The sequence below is a fragment of the Chanos chanos genome, chromosome 15, assembly GCF_902362185.1.
Source record: "Chanos chanos chromosome 15, fChaCha1.1, whole genome shotgun sequence".
Classification (NCBI taxonomy): domain Eukaryota; kingdom Metazoa; phylum Chordata; class Actinopteri; order Gonorynchiformes; family Chanidae; genus Chanos; species Chanos chanos.
In genome coordinates this window covers 10,694,182-10,712,365 of record NC_044509.1, presented here as the reverse complement: position 1 = coordinate 10,712,365, position 18,184 = coordinate 10,694,182, and the positions used below count along the sequence as shown (strand labels likewise).

At 43.0% G+C, this 18,184-nt stretch overlaps 1 protein-coding gene across 1 annotated transcript in view; it reads right to left on the bottom strand.

Moving 5' to 3' along the window:
• Positions 1-18,184, bottom strand: part of dlg2 (discs, large homolog 2 (Drosophila)) — a 164,894-nt gene that overhangs the window by 61,005 nt on the left and 85,705 nt on the right. Inside the window, exon 6 of the mRNA XM_030792097.1 lies at positions 776-829. Coding sequence (XP_030647957.1) covers positions 776-829 — 54 coding nt within the window. The remainder of the gene's footprint in view (positions 1-775; positions 830-18,184) is intronic.

The window sequence follows — 18,184 nt, the reverse complement described above, 5'->3', positions numbered from 1 at the left end:
CCATACAGGGTTGGATGCACACTCTACAGCTTTAGCTAGAGCCACAAGCACTCCATGGTAAAATGATGCAGTAAAAGTTTTTGCTTTGTTTTCCTGAGCTGTTCTGCGGTAGAGATCTGATAGGATTTGAAGCCTCCCGTGTGCAGATATTAGAGCCATGCTGACAGCATAATTGCCTTTGTTACTTTGATTTATTGGCTTATTCTCTCCTATGCGACTACCTGTTCACTAACCACGCAGACTGTCTGATACGCTCTCTGTCTCTCCCTTCTCTTTATCTGCATGCAGATAAACACCACATCCAAGAGGAACCCGGATCTCTGCTTCGCAACGACCAACAGCCACGGCGACCGTGAAAGAAACGCGCCAAATACCATCCCGAAAACCCCAGACTACCAAAGCTCTTGTCTTGAACGGGCTTGTATTGTTGGTTTAACTTGTGACAACTCACTGACAGTTAAGAGTTGTTACCCTGTCTGCTTTTGCTCAAACACGCTGTGTTCCAGATACATAAAACAAACACAAATGCAACTGTCTCTTAACCCAGCTCAGTCTCTCTCATAGCACGACTAAGCATCCACTCTGTGTTATAGATAACATACACAGCATATACTCTGTTGACATCAATCTTGTCAGGATGGGAGAGCTGGGCGTGGACTTGTAAAGTAGTTGGGGCGTTAAGTATGCAACGTATAACACGTATCGAATTAAAACAATACGAAACAAGGGGGGGGGGGGGGGGGGGGGGCAGAGGAAGGAAAAAAAGGTAACTTACGTAAGGTACAGTTTCCAAAGTCTCCGTGTTGACTATAATTGGGGCAGGGCTTGCCTGTTAAAGAGAAAAAGAGAGAAGGGAGAGATAAAGATCAGAGAGGGACGGAGATGCCCGAACTCATACACTCATTGTCCTACTTTCTATTAATGGATACGGAGCATGTACAGTGTACGAGAGTACGCTGGATGCACCTCAGTATGATGCCATATTGATAAACCAGAGTTCCAATATGGCAAAAGACAATAAGCAAAAACATCTGACACCGGCAGACACCGAAACACAATACACACGTATACAAACAATGCCAACACAACACAGAGACGAAATAGATGGCTGGTTAGGAAGTAAGAACTATTGACACCCCCCCCCCCACCAAAAAAAAGAAAAAAGACAGCATCAATAAACAGGTTATACCCAATCACCAATAAACAACATGTAGCAAGAAGCAATGATACTTTCATGAGCAAATACTAAATTTCTGGTGTATACTTTAGAATAAGCGTGTGTGTGTGTGTGTGTATATAATGCACCCTGGTCCTCCTGGATGAGAAGCGGTTCTGATGCTGTCCTGCGTGTTGCTGTGTTCCTGCTGACCGAACTCATGCTCTGACAATGAACGCGGAGCAGCACTGCACAGATGCTGGGCCTGATTACACCACTCAGACGTTGCAGCTTTCATGCCAGATTTGGGCCAAGTCCGCCTTAAAATCCTCCCAGCTTGCACAACCTGCTCCCGGATTGATTTAACTGAAAGGACAGTGCTCTTAACCCACAACAGCAACACACAGCAGTCTGCTGGTGACTAAATCCCCAAAGCCACAACTAACACATTTTAGGACATGAAATGACCTACAGCTAAACCCTGTATGACATGTGTAACAAATGACAATATTTCTCTTTTGCCAGTGAATTGTGCTGTATTGCATTGTTTTGTACTGTTTTGTTTTGTATTGTATTGTATTGTATTGTATCGTATCGTATTGTATTATTTTGTATCGTGTTGTATTGATTTCTTGCAGGCAGCAAAGGCCACTGTGGCTTTGGACACATGGCAGAGACTATGAACCTTTCAAACTGTCATAAAAACGACCAGAAAAACAGTTGAGGCAGTGTTTTCCTGTCTGTGTACTGACAGCAGAAGGAGTGAGGGGCTGACTGTTCATCTTTTCAACAAACAACATAATGAGCTGATCAATAAACGACCGCTATCAAAAACATGCTGAGATTAAACCAACGCTTTTGAAGTGTGAAAATCCAACCACTGGTATTCACAGCCATTTAACAACAGCTGAGGCCTGTGGATTATTTCTAGACATGGATCATATCTAGAAATAATTCAACTAAGGAAATTTAGCAGGTTTCTCCTCTGGCTGGCTAAGTGTTAGGGAAGAGAGTCACCCTTAACTTTCAGTCAGTGCCTTCATAGACTGCTGCATAGTGCCAAGGCACAAAATCTCACACAGAGAAGGAAAGTTTGCACTGAATCTCCCTCATACATGAAACAAGAGGTCGGCTAAAGTGATAGACATGCTAACGCAAGGCGGCTAACAACAGGCTGTGACCGACAGTCAGAGACTGCATACATAAAATGTAAGCAACGTGTGTTTACAACATTCTTTTTTTTTCCCCCAAAACCATAAACCCGTAAGCCTCGCTTCAGATGTGTTTAGCCTAACAAAAGCTGGTACGAGGCAGGGTAGATTTGTTGTTCGGAGGGAAATCAATCCTAGCAAGTGAGACGGTTTCCACTTACAGTGCATTGCTCCTTAATGCATTAATGGATTTCAAGTCTTCAGAGCGACGGTTTCAATCAGGGGATACTGATTAGAGCGGAAGGTGTTTGAATGCACAGCGCAGGAGGAGATTAATTCACCAAAGACCTATCACAAACACCCCGCTGCCGTGATTTTTAAGGAGTTCATTATGTACGGGATGTTAACTCATGCATACATTAAAGTGTACTCTCATCTCATCTCATTATTCAATTTAATTCTGCTGTTTCTTCAGTCGGCAAGAAACCGAACAAACGCAAGTCTCAAAGGGGTGCTGGAACAAAGGTTACACGGGTTCAAAGTAAAAAAAAAAAAGAAAAGAAAAGAAAAAAAAAAGAAAGAAAGAAAACATAAAAAAGTGATGAGAGATCATTAAAAAGGTATTTCAGAATGTGACATTTTTCAGGAAAGGAATAAATAAAGAAAACCACAGCACAGAGGAAAGAAAGCCAAACAAACGCATTTCCCTGGATGAACGGGCAGAGCACTGATACTCCAACAAGATTAGGAAAATGGGGCCATTACACGCTACAAATCCTTTGAAATAAACAATTTTGCCCAAACAGCAACATCAACGGCACTGGTAATCTAAAAATGATATTTGTGGCAATCTAGCGTCAGGACACTGAACTTGCACATAAGCACAATCCTTTGTGGATAACCCCAGAGAATGATCCTAGGTTGAAATCTCCTCTGTTGATAATCTCAGGGAGATTATATGTAGAATACATATAATTCCACTGGGAGTCAAACAGATTAAATGAAGATAATTTCAAGTCTTTTGCTGTAAAGAACTACTAAGCTATTGTATTCAGGAAGTTTCCTTTTTCTGTTTTGGCCTTGCAAGACCCTTCCCTGAGTGCAAGGACGACTTCACAGATGTTCTCAAAGTTTTAATAAACCATGCATATTTTCTAATGCTATGGTAGGCAATATACCATGCAAAATGTGTTAATCTCACTATGGTACATTTCCATATTATTTTATAATTTAAAGAACATGATATTGATGCACTGCATTTAGAGCTGATTATTTCTCCATAAGGCAAATAAGCAAGGTCTGCCTGAGAACAGGCATGTTGGCGATAATACATATTTCAATTTGCTCATTCCATAAACCACCAGGAACTACAGTTCATGTTTTTTTTTTTTTTCCTATTAAATGCCGTCTGAGGTTGACTTCAAAGAGAGGGGAAATTTGAATATTTTATCAAGGCAAAGACACGAGACGGGGCATTAAGCCTAATCAGAGTTTTGGAATAAATTGTGTCATAGCTTCATTACTTATCGGGAGCCATGACATTTGGAGTAAAATTGCGTTTATTCACGCTGACAGCCGGCATGCATCTTCTCAGCTGAAAGGCATCATTTCAAAGTAAAGTAAAGTAATGGACAAAACATTTTTTTTATTATTATTATTATTAATTGTATACAACAATATCTGGATAGCCCTTTCTGCGGTCTAACGGATTACTTCATTATTTCATAGAAAATCTTTCAAAATCAACAGTTTGATATAATTAATTTTCTCTGCTTAATTACGGCAGAACGCTGACAGTATTGTGCTTGACTCCGCGGTTGAGATTTCAGCTTTGGGGCATCTGGTCTCTGGGAGAAAGTGAGACAGCAAAACCTCCTCTTTTTTTTTTTTTTTTCTCACAGTGACAAACTGACAGATCATGTAGCGTCACGAACGGTGAAGGATCTTCAAGTCTGTTTGCAATGCTTGACGTTACCACATTGCCTGTAGCATGAGAGCTGTGTCACATGGATTAGACAGTATGTGTCTAGTAGTTTTTGTCTTCCCTGTTTGATGTGGCTATGAGGGAGACTTCAGTTACAAACCATTGCAAATTGTGGTAAATAGAAAAAAAAAATCATATTGACCACACATTTGGAACCTCTTTCCCTCGTGTCTGAATTAATCCAAAATATTTTCTATAAGGCTGGGGGTTTACAGATGCTTTGTGATGGGGTGGGGGGGCACCATGGGGCAACCAGTGTGTAGAGAGAGATATAACAGTTTGTACCACACTAATCTGATAAATCTGTTAATCAAGTCAAACACTCCCTCTCAACTCAAAGCACCCTTTAGAGGGGGTTGAGTATGATATCATACCTGTGTGGGCCATAATCCAGTTATTGGCAGAAATGCAGCAAAATCACATGTGCTCTGATCCCTAAGTATCAATGCATTTCAAATGATGACGTCGCTCTAATCAAACGGTTAAAGTAACAGTCTACATACAATCATTGTCTCAGCAAGGCTGTGTAGCCCATCTACATACAATAATCACATCGTAAATGCACGCTTTTTCAAAAAATACTTGACTTTTTTTTTTTCTCTTAACTTTTTATCTACCGTCTATAGCACAAACACGATAGTTCTTTCCTTATTTTCTGACACAAGCCCTTCAGAAAATGGCTTTGTTCAGGCTTATGTTCAACTCATTTCCCCTGACCGTGTACGTGTATGGCATGTTTTTCCTTTTCTTTTTTTTTCTTTTTCTTTTTCTCTCTCTTTTTTTTTTTTATTTTGGTAGAAAGCAGGAGTTCCTCCATAGCTCAATGAGGAAAGAAAAAAAAAAAAGTAGCAACAAAAATACACTGAGCGAATACCTTGAGGGTTTTTCGGAGGAGCCAAACTGGGTCACAACTTTTCAAAAAAAGATCCTTATGCCTTTTCAGCATTACGCGCTGCCCGTATTACTAAGGACTGGTGGAATGAAATTAGTTATGTTTTCATACATTAATTGTGAAGGTTGTGATTACGGTGTGACCCCCTTTGATTCACTGAGTTTCCTGTAAGGTCTCTTAGCTGTTTGTTAACTCTGAAATACTGACAGATCCAAGTTTCCATCTCCGGTGTATGGCCGCGTAGGAAAAGCGCTGATGTAAATAGCTTTGGCATTAAGAATGTCATTAACCAGACTCTCCCTCACCTATCTGCTCTTGGCAGGGCAGGAAACACATCTGTTCTGTATCACAGAGAGTACAGACACAATGTGTTTGATTCAGCTGGGAGGAACCATCAGAAAAGAGGTTAATTATGCGTTCATAAGTACATTGGGCTAAGTAATTACAACTCACGTTTCTAACAAAGAGAATTCTCGCAAAAGGAGCTGCTCATTTGAAGAAAGGAAAAAAAAAAACGGTAAAGATATGCGACAGAATTATGTCTTATCTTTCAAGGTACAATAACACATATTTTAGTGCCATTTGATTGAAAAGTGTTTAATGCCTATGCTAGTTATTTCTACAGCAATGAAGAAGTACTTTTCAAAGTGAGGGTTAAGTTTAGCGATGGAAGTCATTAAAGGACATGCGTTCATTTGACAGGTGACCTGTGAAACAACTTTTGGGTATAAATAGTGCTTTTTGGGTGACTCAGAACACATCTGTAGCTGTGCTTTTCAGTTGAAGCTTGTGCTCCAGTTTACTCTGCTCAATTATTTAGGGCAGAAACTATGTATAGTGCATGGTACAACAGTCAATAATTCATGAGCATTTGTTCATATGTAAAAAAAAACCAAAAAACAAATAAATAAATAAAAAATAAAAATAAACACAACACATACACAACAGTAAACAACACAACCCAAGGGAAACTAAACGAGTGAGGTGTAAGGTTGGCTCTACAGGAAAAAACACACACACACACACACACACACACACAAACACACCCCACTGAGGTATGTTTTAGTCTCATGAGGAGAGTGACAACAGTGATTTGCATGTGCATGTTTGTGTGTGTTTGTGTGTGTGTGTTTCTGCTAATGCATGCCAGGCCGTGTCAGAATGCGACCGGCTAACAAGGAGGGAACACTTTCCATCTATACCACTTGGCTGAGATCAGATCTCGTGGCTGACTGTTGATTGGTCAGTGGAGTTCAATGACTCTGATCCAGTGATGATTCAAACCCAAAGTCTCCTGCATTTAGTTCCTTGTCCTTGATTCCTTGTCAAGCTCCATCTATCAGGTGGCTCCTTTTGGGGAGGTTTGTGGGGTGGGGGGTGGGGGGGGGGGGTGATCATGTTGTAGTGCCCTAACCTTGATCATCAGTGCTATGATAGACTGTCCAGCATCACAAGCAATCACTGCCTGTCAGCATTAGATCACGGTTCATCAATACTTGTGTCATTTTTAATGATCCAGCATCCAACTTGTATCAGAGAAAAGCTGATGTAAAAAGAGCTATTTCAACATCTAATGAAACCATACTCTGCCTTTCTTTACATCTCAGAGAAAATAGATTATGATAATGAGATATCAGATCTTAAAGGTTATGAATCAAAATACACACAAAGCTGATGTATCACAGATCAAATATGTGAACAACGACTCCTATGAAGCAATTAACTAATGTTAAATACGTCTAATGAGAATGCTCAACCAAGCAAACATTTTCCCCATTGCCTTAATAGAATGAAGGATGATATGGTTTTTCAATGCCAAGTGCTCAACAAACACTGCAATTTAACAAAGTGCAGAGAGGATGAGGGTGTTTGTGTGTGTGTGTGTGTGTGTGTAAAAGGGGGGAAAAAAACAGAAAAAGAGAGTAAATGGGGAGATGAAGCCAAAAATAGTGGCCAGCTGAACAGTCCTGGTCTAGCTTGATTCAGAGCCATTTTGCACTCTCCCCTCATCGCCCTGTCTTGAGCAGCTGAGCCTCAACATATCGCCCCCCCCCCCCCCCCCCCCCACACACATACACACCAACACTGCACCCTACCAACCGCCCCCCCCCCCATCCCACCCCCAGCCCCCCATCTGTACCAGCGCATAGAGACTAAGTTCCTCCATGACACACGGAGTCATTTTAAATTCACCATCACGGTTACTTCCAGCCGCCCGAAGCTCGACCTTTAAAACAGCATTGTACAGCTTAGAGACCCTAACACACACACACACACACACACACACACACATACATACACACACACACACACACACACACACACATACACACACATACACACACACACACAAGACAAAAGTGCTTTAGTAGCACTGAGCGAATGGAAAGAGCTTTGCAAATAGCCCTGTCCCTTTTGCACACCAGAGCACTGCTATTACACAGGAGACCCCATAAGCACAGAGACAAGAAATGCTTCATTTCTCTCCGTTCACGAGCCCTGCTCTCCCAGCAAGGGCTGTGTAACCTGTGTGTGACAACTTTTACACAGAGAAGCCACTAGACTTCACAGAGGCAAATATATACACACGTTAAGCATATAGTATTTCTACCTCCTGTGCCAAAAACAAACTCCCTTTTACTTTACTGTATATACTGTGCATCTGTAGTTCTCTGATTTACTAGACACTCCCAGCCAAAGTTTAGAGACATCAGGTACAATCAGAATTCAGCACCGCTGCTCTAGCTATCGCACTCACTGATACCTTCACGTGACGCTCATTCATTCTAAATGAGTCGGGCAAAGAAAGAAAGAAAGAAAGAAACAAACCAAAAATAACAACCGAATACGCGCTCCTCGTTGTTTGGGGGTTCGCGTACGTAATCCGCTCTTTTGCGCCCCCCGTCCCCGCCTGCTTTACCTGGTAAGGGTCCTGCCAGCTGTGGGGGCAGCCGCACTCTGCCCACAGGTCGCAGCTGCCTCCTTTGGTGCGCAGCATGGTTCTGCTGGGGCTCCTCCAGGAGCTCTCCGAGCGCGTGGCCATCAGTTTGGCTCGTTGTCGGGGCAGGGTGGACAGGGAAGGAGAACCGTGGTAGTAAACGTGAGGTTCGTGCTGCCAGCTGCAGGAGCAGGGCTCTCCGGCCATTCCCCGATCGCCGCCCCTGCCCTGGGCTACCTCCACGCAGCAGCTCTGCTGTTTGTTCAGGTAGGCAGTCATCCTGCCTACACGCTCTCTATTTTTCTCTCTCTCTCTCTCTCTTTCTCCTTCTCCCTCTCTCCTCTATCTCTCTTCCTCTCTCTTTGCTTGAGTTCAGTCAGCGACGGAGAGAAAGAGGCGGTCCTTTAGGCTGTGTGTGAGCAGCGTGCTCTCTCTAGACTGAGTGGAAAGCGTGTGTGTGTGTGTGTGTGTGCGTGTGTGTGTGTGTGTGAGAGAGTGAGTGAGTGAGTGAGTGTGTGTGTATGTGTGTGTGTGTGTGCGTGCGTGCGTGTATGTGCCTCTGTGCTCTGATGCTGACGCTGTGTTAGCTGGGGATGGTGTGAAAAAGGCAGGAACAGCAGTGGCAGCAGCAGTGGAAAGGGGGTGGGTGAGAGAGAGAGAGAGAGAGAAAGAAAGAGAAAGACAGAGAGTGAGAGAGAGAGAGAGAGAGAGAGAGAGAGAGAAAGGGGAGGAGGGGGGCACAGTGTGGGCCACTGTGCTTTGCTGTTTGTTTGCTGGTAGCTCTTTATCAACAGATGACTCAACTTACAGGACAACTTGACAGCATCTCCTGCCCCAGGCACAGGCATTATAGACGCAGCTGAGGACAAGAGTCCACTGCTGAAACTATAAACCCTTTAAATCAAACACTGACTGAAGCACTACACTTCCACCTTGCATGCTGAATTACAAACGACTGGTTAACAGCTAATGTGTAACATGTATTGATGACGATACATGGGGTTTGACCCAGCTGAATTTTACTGCACCCCACCTAGTTCTGCAGAGAGCTTAACCTCCCCTGTATTGCTTTTCATGGCGTGTGTCAATGCAACAGACTTAGAGGCGTTTTGGCGAGAAATTGTTTCCACCAATCAGCAAGATCCACTTGTGATATTAGACAGGACTAGAACTCTATTAAAACTAGAAACAAAGCAGACATATCTTAATAGAGTTCAGAAAGCAAATCTCCGCTCTTTGTTACAGCAAAGCTTCCTGATACTAAACTTGTCACCATTTCCTTAATACCAGAACAACCAATGATCTTTAATGTTTATTTGTTTGTTTTTAATAAGGTCATTTACCATTTAGACACGTTGAAAAGCGTGAAAAGGTCCTTTGTGCTGACACTCTAAAGCAACCAGACAGTATCACAAACGTGTTCTGATAAGGAGCATAAAGAGCATTTACACGGAGCATTTTCGCCCTTCCTAAAAAAAAACAATCTCTGTACTTTTACTTGTGATTGCATCTTTGGAAGAGCACACATGAAAACACAGAAAGATAGATTAGCTTCCATACTATTAACAAAAAGTATTTCACATTACATACCACAGTACAGGAATAAGTAAGATGCAGTTGTGTAATACGGAGGCTCACTGTTTTGATGATGCCCCACACACACACACACACACACAAATAAGATTATGCTGGAGACTAATGTGATACCTTGTGCTTAAATCAAACTGACAAGTTCCATCGATAAACGACCCAGTGACAGGAGGTACAAGAATGCACCAAACTGGAAAACAAAGACCCCCACACAACCGCATAATGTACAGTACATTAGTCATCAAGTCGTCCTAATTCAATAACGTGTCTATTTATAAACCAGACCAGTCAGTTTCAATCAAAACAAGGAGGCACTGACTTAGACTAAGTGATGCTAAACCTCTCAAGCTAAATCATACAGTCACATTAGAGTCACTTCCAAAGCTCTTTATTGCTGCTAAAAAATCTTCCATAGTCAATTACTCCACCTACTGGAAAAACGCCCACAGTGTAACCGTGTCATAGTTTTGTGTGTTCAGAAATGATACAGAGCTGTGAGGGGGGAGTGAAAAAAATGTCTACTTTGAAAACACCAGTAACTTTTTCCACACTGCGTGTGATCATTTACCAGTTTACCAACGCGGCTGAAAATTACCCCTCTGATATCAAAGCCCAGTTTAATCTTTTTTTTTTCATAGTACCTTTTATTGTCCAAACCATATCTTCCCTTTTTTTTCCCCCCTTCCATTAGTTCACCGCTTCCCTGAGTGTTAAAGGCTATTTAAGCGTCTGCTGACGTACTAGCGCAGCTGGAGGGCTCTACACAGTGAGTGTGAGGTTAAGTGGCCAGGCTGTTTGTGGGTAAATAATTGTGTGGTAGTCAGTGACTCCGTATATAAGAGCAGCATCTTGCTTTACTGCAGAGCAGTCTGTCCTCATCTTCTTTTATGACACATCCTTAAACCATCTCTTCATTTAAAGACCATACAGAAACACATATCCACCTACAAACCTGTTATACGCAGTCTCTCGCTTACACACATGTCCACACACACACACACACTATCAATGAATAAATAGAGATAAATCAAGAGATTCCTCACCAATCACCTCTATTGTTTTAATACAATAGCGGACGCTGAAAGCTTTTTTTTGGGTGGGGGGGGGGTGGGGGGGGCTGAGTAACCAAGGAGAATGAGCCATAATTTCGTAACTGCAACCAGCAGCATATAATGAGAGGAACCTGGAGGTTACGAACTGAAAGTTCATCTGCGATTTCAACACTCCAGCAGTTCCATTACAGGCCTTGTTGCACAGTGCCTGTGTGTATGGTGTGTGTGTGTGTGTGTGTGTGTGTGTGTGTATGGTGTGTGTGTGTGTATGTGTGTGTGTGTGTGTGTGTGTGAGTGTGTGAGTGTGTGTGTTCATGCATGTGTAAGGGGTCAGTATTTGCCTCTGGCCCATGTTCTCGGAGTGAACGCCATTTTCTGACTGAGAGTAACTCATCAGAACTGGCAGAATGACAAACAAAGACACTTGAAAAAGCAGCTGCGTAAGGCGTATCCATGGCAACACTTGAAGAATTGAAAATGTGTGTGATCCCAGTGAGAGATGAAGAGGTGCTTTTTTTATTTTATTCCAGACAGAGCTTCAATGAGACCTTTATAAGAGCAAAGCCCTGCATGTAAGCAATTCATTCTCACTGCAGTTTACCCCCATCACTATTTCAAACCAATACTTCTCTGCACCACAGGCCAGACGAATGCAATATACGAGAAAATCATTTTTCTTTCACTAAATCCAACATGATATCACTGAATGAATAAATAAACAGGCAAATAAAGCGTGTTGTTTACTTGAACCTACACATGTTAAACTTTACCTCAGATCTCAGAAAGCCCTCAGAGTCAAATACCTAACGTTTTGTTGTCTGAAACGCGGAAGGTACTGCACCCGAACTGTATCTGCATTCATCACTCAGACGGTTAGATAATTAAAATAACACAATTTTTGTGCATAAGCCTTCAGAGGCTATGAAATAAAGAGTGAAAATAACTGGGTAATAATAAGCAGGCTAAAGCCTTTTGCGTGTTTTAATAAAACACCGGTCACTGACGAGAGCTGCCAATGCACAGTGAACATAACGAGGGCCCTCGGGGGCCTGAGAGGAGCAGGGGACGAGAGCGCTCTGAACGGCTGGGTCTGGCGTCGTTTCCCCCTCACACATCTCAAGGGCACCTACAGCAGAAACACAAAGATACTACAGCACCGTTCACCTTAAGTCTGGTCTGGGCTCTAGCGTGATGGAGGAAGTGTTTCATTTAGCTGTAAGATTGTCAATTTCTGATTTTCAATTTCCGTATTTCGCGGGAGGACTTGGTGGCGGATTGCACAGCTGTTTAAAATCCAAAAGCGAGATTTTTTGCGGCAGATAAAAAGCATGGAGGATGGTCTGAAGCTGGGTAACTTATTGAAGCGTAACGCCACCCCTGTATGTTATGCCTGATGTGTTCCATTCTGATTTGGACCTTGACAGATGAGGAAGAATCTTGCTCTTTCAACACACGCAGACGCATGCGCATGCACGCACGCACGCAGGCACGCACGCACGCACGCACGCACGCACGAAAAAAACTCAATATAATTGTGAATTTGTAAGTGACAACAAAACAGTCCAGCACTGTATTAGCATTCTCTTTTCCCATTTTCTCCAACACTGCGTTTGCCTGAGGTCCACAATTCATCACCATATGCAATCTATGACTGACAAATTATTTTTCCTCTTTTTACTTTTAGAGAGGACAAGAAAGAAAGAGAGAGAGAGAGAGAGAGAGAGAGAGAAAGAGAGAGAGAGAATAAGAATGAGAGAGAGAAAAAGAGATTCAGTATTGAGACATTCAATTTTGGAGCTCTTGTAAAAGCACTCAAGTTGCAGACATTGTTACATTCTGGAATATCTCTTCAGTTTGATTGGACTCTCATGGCACTCTCTGGTGAATACTGTGATTACTTAAACACACACAAAAATATGCGCCCTTAAAACACGCCAACTCCTGCGAACACGCACAGTTTCAAGTTTGTTCCCCCCTGTTCAAAGGCTCTAAGAAAGATGACTCTCCGAAAAAGGCACTGGAAATGGAACCCTCTAGATAACTAGCAAGGAGTTTTCTGTGACTCTTAGAAATGTTTCACAGTTAGTCTGTAGCTGTTTTCAAGGAAAAGAAAAGAAACAGCATAGAGAGACACACTCACTTTAAACTCATTCCAACCATCTTCAAATGACAGAACAGTTACACTAAGTGCCGTCATTTTCATAACAGGGAGTGAAAGTGATTCTGCTTAAGGAGATTCTGCTTATATCAAAACTCAAAACTAACTTTTTTTTCCAAAGTGTTTGCTCTTCTTCTTTTAAACCTGTGAGGTACGTTGCGATCATGTGTAAAATGCATAATAAAATATAAGATAACACCCCCCCCCCCGCCCACACACACACACACACCCACACACACCCACCCCACCCCTTAAACTCACTGTTGAGAAGCTTACATAAAACAGTGACCCCGCAGAACCAGCCATGGATCAAATCCACTGTGTGACTCACAGCAGGGGCTGAAGCAGGTCCTCTGGGGACAACTAAACGTCCAACACTAGAGATGTAAGACTACTCCCAGTACTTACTGTACCTCCATTCATTCGCACACACCACACACACACACACACACACGCACACACGCTTGAACACTTGACCCGGGAAAGGTAAACAGGTGATTGAGTCTGTCAGCGTGTGACAGGTCATTTGCTGCTTGGCTGAAAAGCCATTACGGAGCGGAGAGACCATCTTTCCCCGGGACTGAGGAGATAGAACAGTCACAACCTCAGATCACTCGGCCGCTATTGCCTCACTGACAGAATGACACAGGGCGCATAAGACAAGCAGCGCTGGGCTTAAATACCCATGAAAAAGAATTTATGAAAGGATTTATGAATCTGATCACGAATACCACCATTGCAGAGACCCACTAAAGTATTACGGCGATGGACTATCAGATTTAGTGATAATAGAATGGAGTGTGGAAATGAGCACCGGCTCAACCTTATAAAATCTCTGCTGTGCTATGCTGTCAACTAAACTAAACCTAACCCTAGCTTTGCTTTACAATATATATCCACCATAGGTCGGCATTTCACTAACCAAGGGTTCGGTGAACGATTGTCGAGATTAATCTGATGTGTGGGTGCAGAGCTCTTGAGTTGTTCTGTTCGACTTGAATTTTCAAACACTGGTGCGCAATATTACAAGCCTGAGTAATGAAGGATGAATCTCTAAAAACAAAGACATTGTTGTGATTCCCATAAGAGCCACAAGGTGGCACTTGTGATTCGATATATAGATGTCTTTGTGTTGACCAACACAAGAGAGATCCATTTCTCAAAATTCTGTCTGAAGTGCAGTACAGAACATACCCTCAAATTGTCCTGCCTCACTGCAAAAGGCCCACTTGTGTCTGAAACAAAGACTTCGTTGAAAACTGACCATGACACAACAACAACAACAACAACAACAACAACAACAACAACAACGGCAACAAAATCATTAATAAATGGACAAATAAACAACAGCACCCCAGACAGAACATGATGACATCCTTGCCAGTTTGTCTGTTCATTTATTAGTCTCTAAAAATTTTTTTTACCAGTAACTATCTAAAGAAAGGTGCTCTGTGAAAAAGCTACGAGATTCTGAGCTAGTAATCACAATTAAACAGACTGGACATGCACAGACAGCGCAGATTCCCGCCTATCTCTTATGAGAAGAGTCAAAACTTTTAACCAGGGGAGAACCACAGAGTTCAAAGCGCTCTACCCTGATCAGGACTGATTGGATCTCAGGTCTGACAGCAGCAGTGACCTGACCCAGGTCTTAATGGCCAAGCCAGGTATGTGAATAATGGATGAAGTCGTGCAGGTTGAAATGAACCATCCCACCTGGGTCTAAGTAATTTCATTATGCTGGGGCAGGCAGACCTCAGTAGCAGAGGGATATTTAAAGGACTGCATGGCAAATGGAGAGTTGATTATAATTTAATGACAAGAGGCAAAGGTGAGCTGCTGGAATCCTCGGCAGTGATGTCTTTGCTGATTGGAGGCTTTCTTTTTTTCTTTTTTTTTTTTTGCCATGAACGGAATGATAAGAGGGTCACGCCCAACGAGAGAGCTCCTCGGGATAGCATACCCCGACACCATGTTAATTGTCATCTTCATCATCATCATCATCATCATCATCATCATCATCACCATCACCATCATCATCGTGAACATCATTGTCATCATCTTCATCATCATCATCCTCATCGTCTCTAATCGTTATTTACAGAATACATTATCTGGATGAGGTGTGGGCCATCTAAGCCCCGTCTCTATGCCGCAGGGGTCACAGACCTGTGCAGCCTCCAGCTGTCAGAGCTCATTGCCTGTCTGACACAGCCTCCCCTGCTCCTCACGTATTCCAACTCCATCCCCATCACACACGACGCCGTTTGAGTTTGAGCTGTAGTGTGTCATCTGAGGCCAGTTTAAGTCTATTGTTGATCCTGTAACGTATTCATTAATGTTATATTTCAATACATTTTCTTTGCTAACTTTCAGAGAAAGTTAACTTCACAGCGGATAAAGTATCAAAATATTTTGGTTGAGTTTTTCCAAGAATTATGATAATTGCACGAGGGTATGACGTAAACGGCAGGATTTCAAAACAGTGACGCTGCACTTAAAGCAATGAGCCTATCAATCAGCTTGCTCAAAAATAACAGACGTCTAAACTGCGATTAAGGTCATCATTCATATATGCACTAGACCTTTTTTTTTCTTTTCAGATACCTCAGTGTTTCAGAGACTAATGTTTGAAAGCTACTAGAGTGTATGGCTCTGGGAGAGTGCCAGGAAACGTAAGCAATTTCAAAAGTTATGAAACACTCTCAACAGTTCAATAAAAATAACTAATGGGGAAGGCAGCTTTCTTCCTAAGAGACTGGCCCGCTATCATCAAAGCATTACCTAATGAAGAGAAGCGCTGAAATGGCTGATTTGTATGTGTCGTTAGAGAGACTGTTAAAAAGTTTTATGGTATATCACCAAACGACCACACTCTGAGAGGCTGTGAATGATGGATACCCATAACATCATAAAGATCCAACTTTCACACAGGCCTAGAAGGATGGGCTTCTTCTGCTTCTGGTCTGGTCCTGCTTGTTCTATCCCAGAGCAACTCTTTTCGGCAAGGCATAAAGGACAGAGTGGAGAAACTTCTAGTATGTGCTCACCTGCGAGCAGCTTTTTCGATGTCTCTTCAGCAGTCGCTCTGTTAGACTCTGCTTCCATTTGCAGACGGTGAGAAGCGACGGCCATTTGATGGGGCCCGCGTCCGGCGAGCGACCCTTGAGAACGTCCACGGAGAGCCTCTTGCGCAAAGGTCTGGGCCCTGGGATGTCCGTCCGCGGAGGGGGCATAAGATTCGGCACGCTCCCCCGATGAAACTTCTCGGAGGAGGCATTTTTCACCAGCATATAGCTCATTCCAGAGCGCAAAGGCATCGAAAAAAATCCGACCAGACTTCTCAGCTTTCTATCTAACAACCAGGCCGCAAAAAAAAAGAAGATGTACCAAGTCCACCACCTTGACGGAAAAAAAAGAGAAAAAAAAGGAAAAAAAAACCCCAAAAACGCTAGTTTTCTCAGTTAACCAGGCCAAACCGCATCAGAGCAAGGCCACAGAAACTGCTAGGTCAATATCTTTACTCATCCTGGATTGATCTTCTCAGGCAGCCAGGTGGATCAAGGTGGATAAAGGGTACTGGGACAGGACTTATCAAGCTGGACTGGTTTGAGGTGGGCCTGCTGGTTCTTCGCTCTGAAAGGATTGGATTCCGCCCTGCTTTGGCCTGGACAGTGCAAAGCGCGACCAGGAGAAAAGAGGCACGTCGCTGACACATACTCAATATATCTGATAGGGTGAGCCAGCCACACTAGGGGGAAGAGCTAAATCAGATTTGATTAGTCAGGGGGGCTGGACTCTGATGTAAATCGCAGGGAAACATAATTAACGCCAGAGGGAAGCTTTCTGTGCTGGGTGGCCAAAACCAGATTAGAGACGATCAATGGACTGATAGAACCAGACCGCTCACACACACAACAACCCTGACCACCGCGCTCCCAACGCAACGGCAAAGCACCGACCAACCCCCTAAACACCAACAGAGCACAGAACACTTAGCACCTCTGAAATCTACATTTATTCATTCAGCAGGCATGTTTATCCAAAAAAAAAAATGACTTCTAAGACAGGCAGAATACGAACCAAATAAACGAGCCATGAGAAAGAGGGCAAAAAAAAAAACCTACTCAAAAAAAAAACCTACTCAAAAAAATATGATTGAGCTCGTTGTGCACTTTTTTTTTCTTTTTTTTGCAAAACTAAAAAAAAAGAGAGAGAAAATTTTAATGACTCAGCCTCAAATGGAAGATCTCGGAATTAGACAAGCCCAATCTATCAGTCCTCTGATTAACACAATCAGGAAAAAGCAAATGACAAGTGCAGAGACCTGAACTAGATTTACAGGGGAAATGGAATGACAGCTGCCCTGTTCATTACGCAGCCTGTCGTTTTTCCTCCGCCGTGTTCCCCGCAGAGCGTCAATGCCAAAGCTGAAATAAACAGTGTGAAGGTAGCATTGCATGTCTCTGACGTGTCATGTTGTGATGCTGAGCGAAAACTTTTGCGGGTTTTTTTTTGCGTTCCCTGCTCGGCCACGGTGCTTTGAATCGTGTTGAGTTAATGAGCTTTTACATGTTTGTGTCACCGTGTTTATTAGAGTTAACGAATCCTTGACTGTGTTATACTCTGAGGAACGGTTTTAAAAAGCGTACTTTTTTGTCTCTCTCTGCTGTGCTGATTTAAGAAATGCACTACTCTAGCATTGTCGTCCGTTGTTAGTTGATATATTCTCGAGTAAGTTCTGGCACGCGCTATTCTAATAATACGTTGGTTATTATCTTGCTGTTGATTTATTTTGGTGTTTATTTGGTGCTGTATGCTGTGTGAGTTTCTGCAGCTCCTACAGTTTTAATAATTGTTGCAGTAAACGCTGAGTTTCCTGTTTGTGTCTTAGCATTATCATATGCGGTGATGTGTAAATTTAGTTGTGTTGCGTCTCCGGCGTGCCGCAGTGTGAAAGTTTATGCTTTTTATGGTAATGAATGTGTTGAGAGTTTGTGGGTAGACACAGTTTGGAGCTCTGTGAGTGCCTGAAAGCTCTTGTGTGCTTCTTCTCATTGTGTGGTGTAAGGATTATCCTGCCCCTGGACTGCCACAGATAAGGAAGCCCCCCCCCCACACCCTTCCTTACTCTCTCTTTCTGTCTCTCTCTCTTTCTGTCTCTCTCTCTCCCTCTCTCTCTCTCTGGATGCGCCAGGCTTGAGGATGAGGAGTCGGGCGGCCGTCGTGCCTAGCATACCGAATCGAAGAGTACAAGAAACGG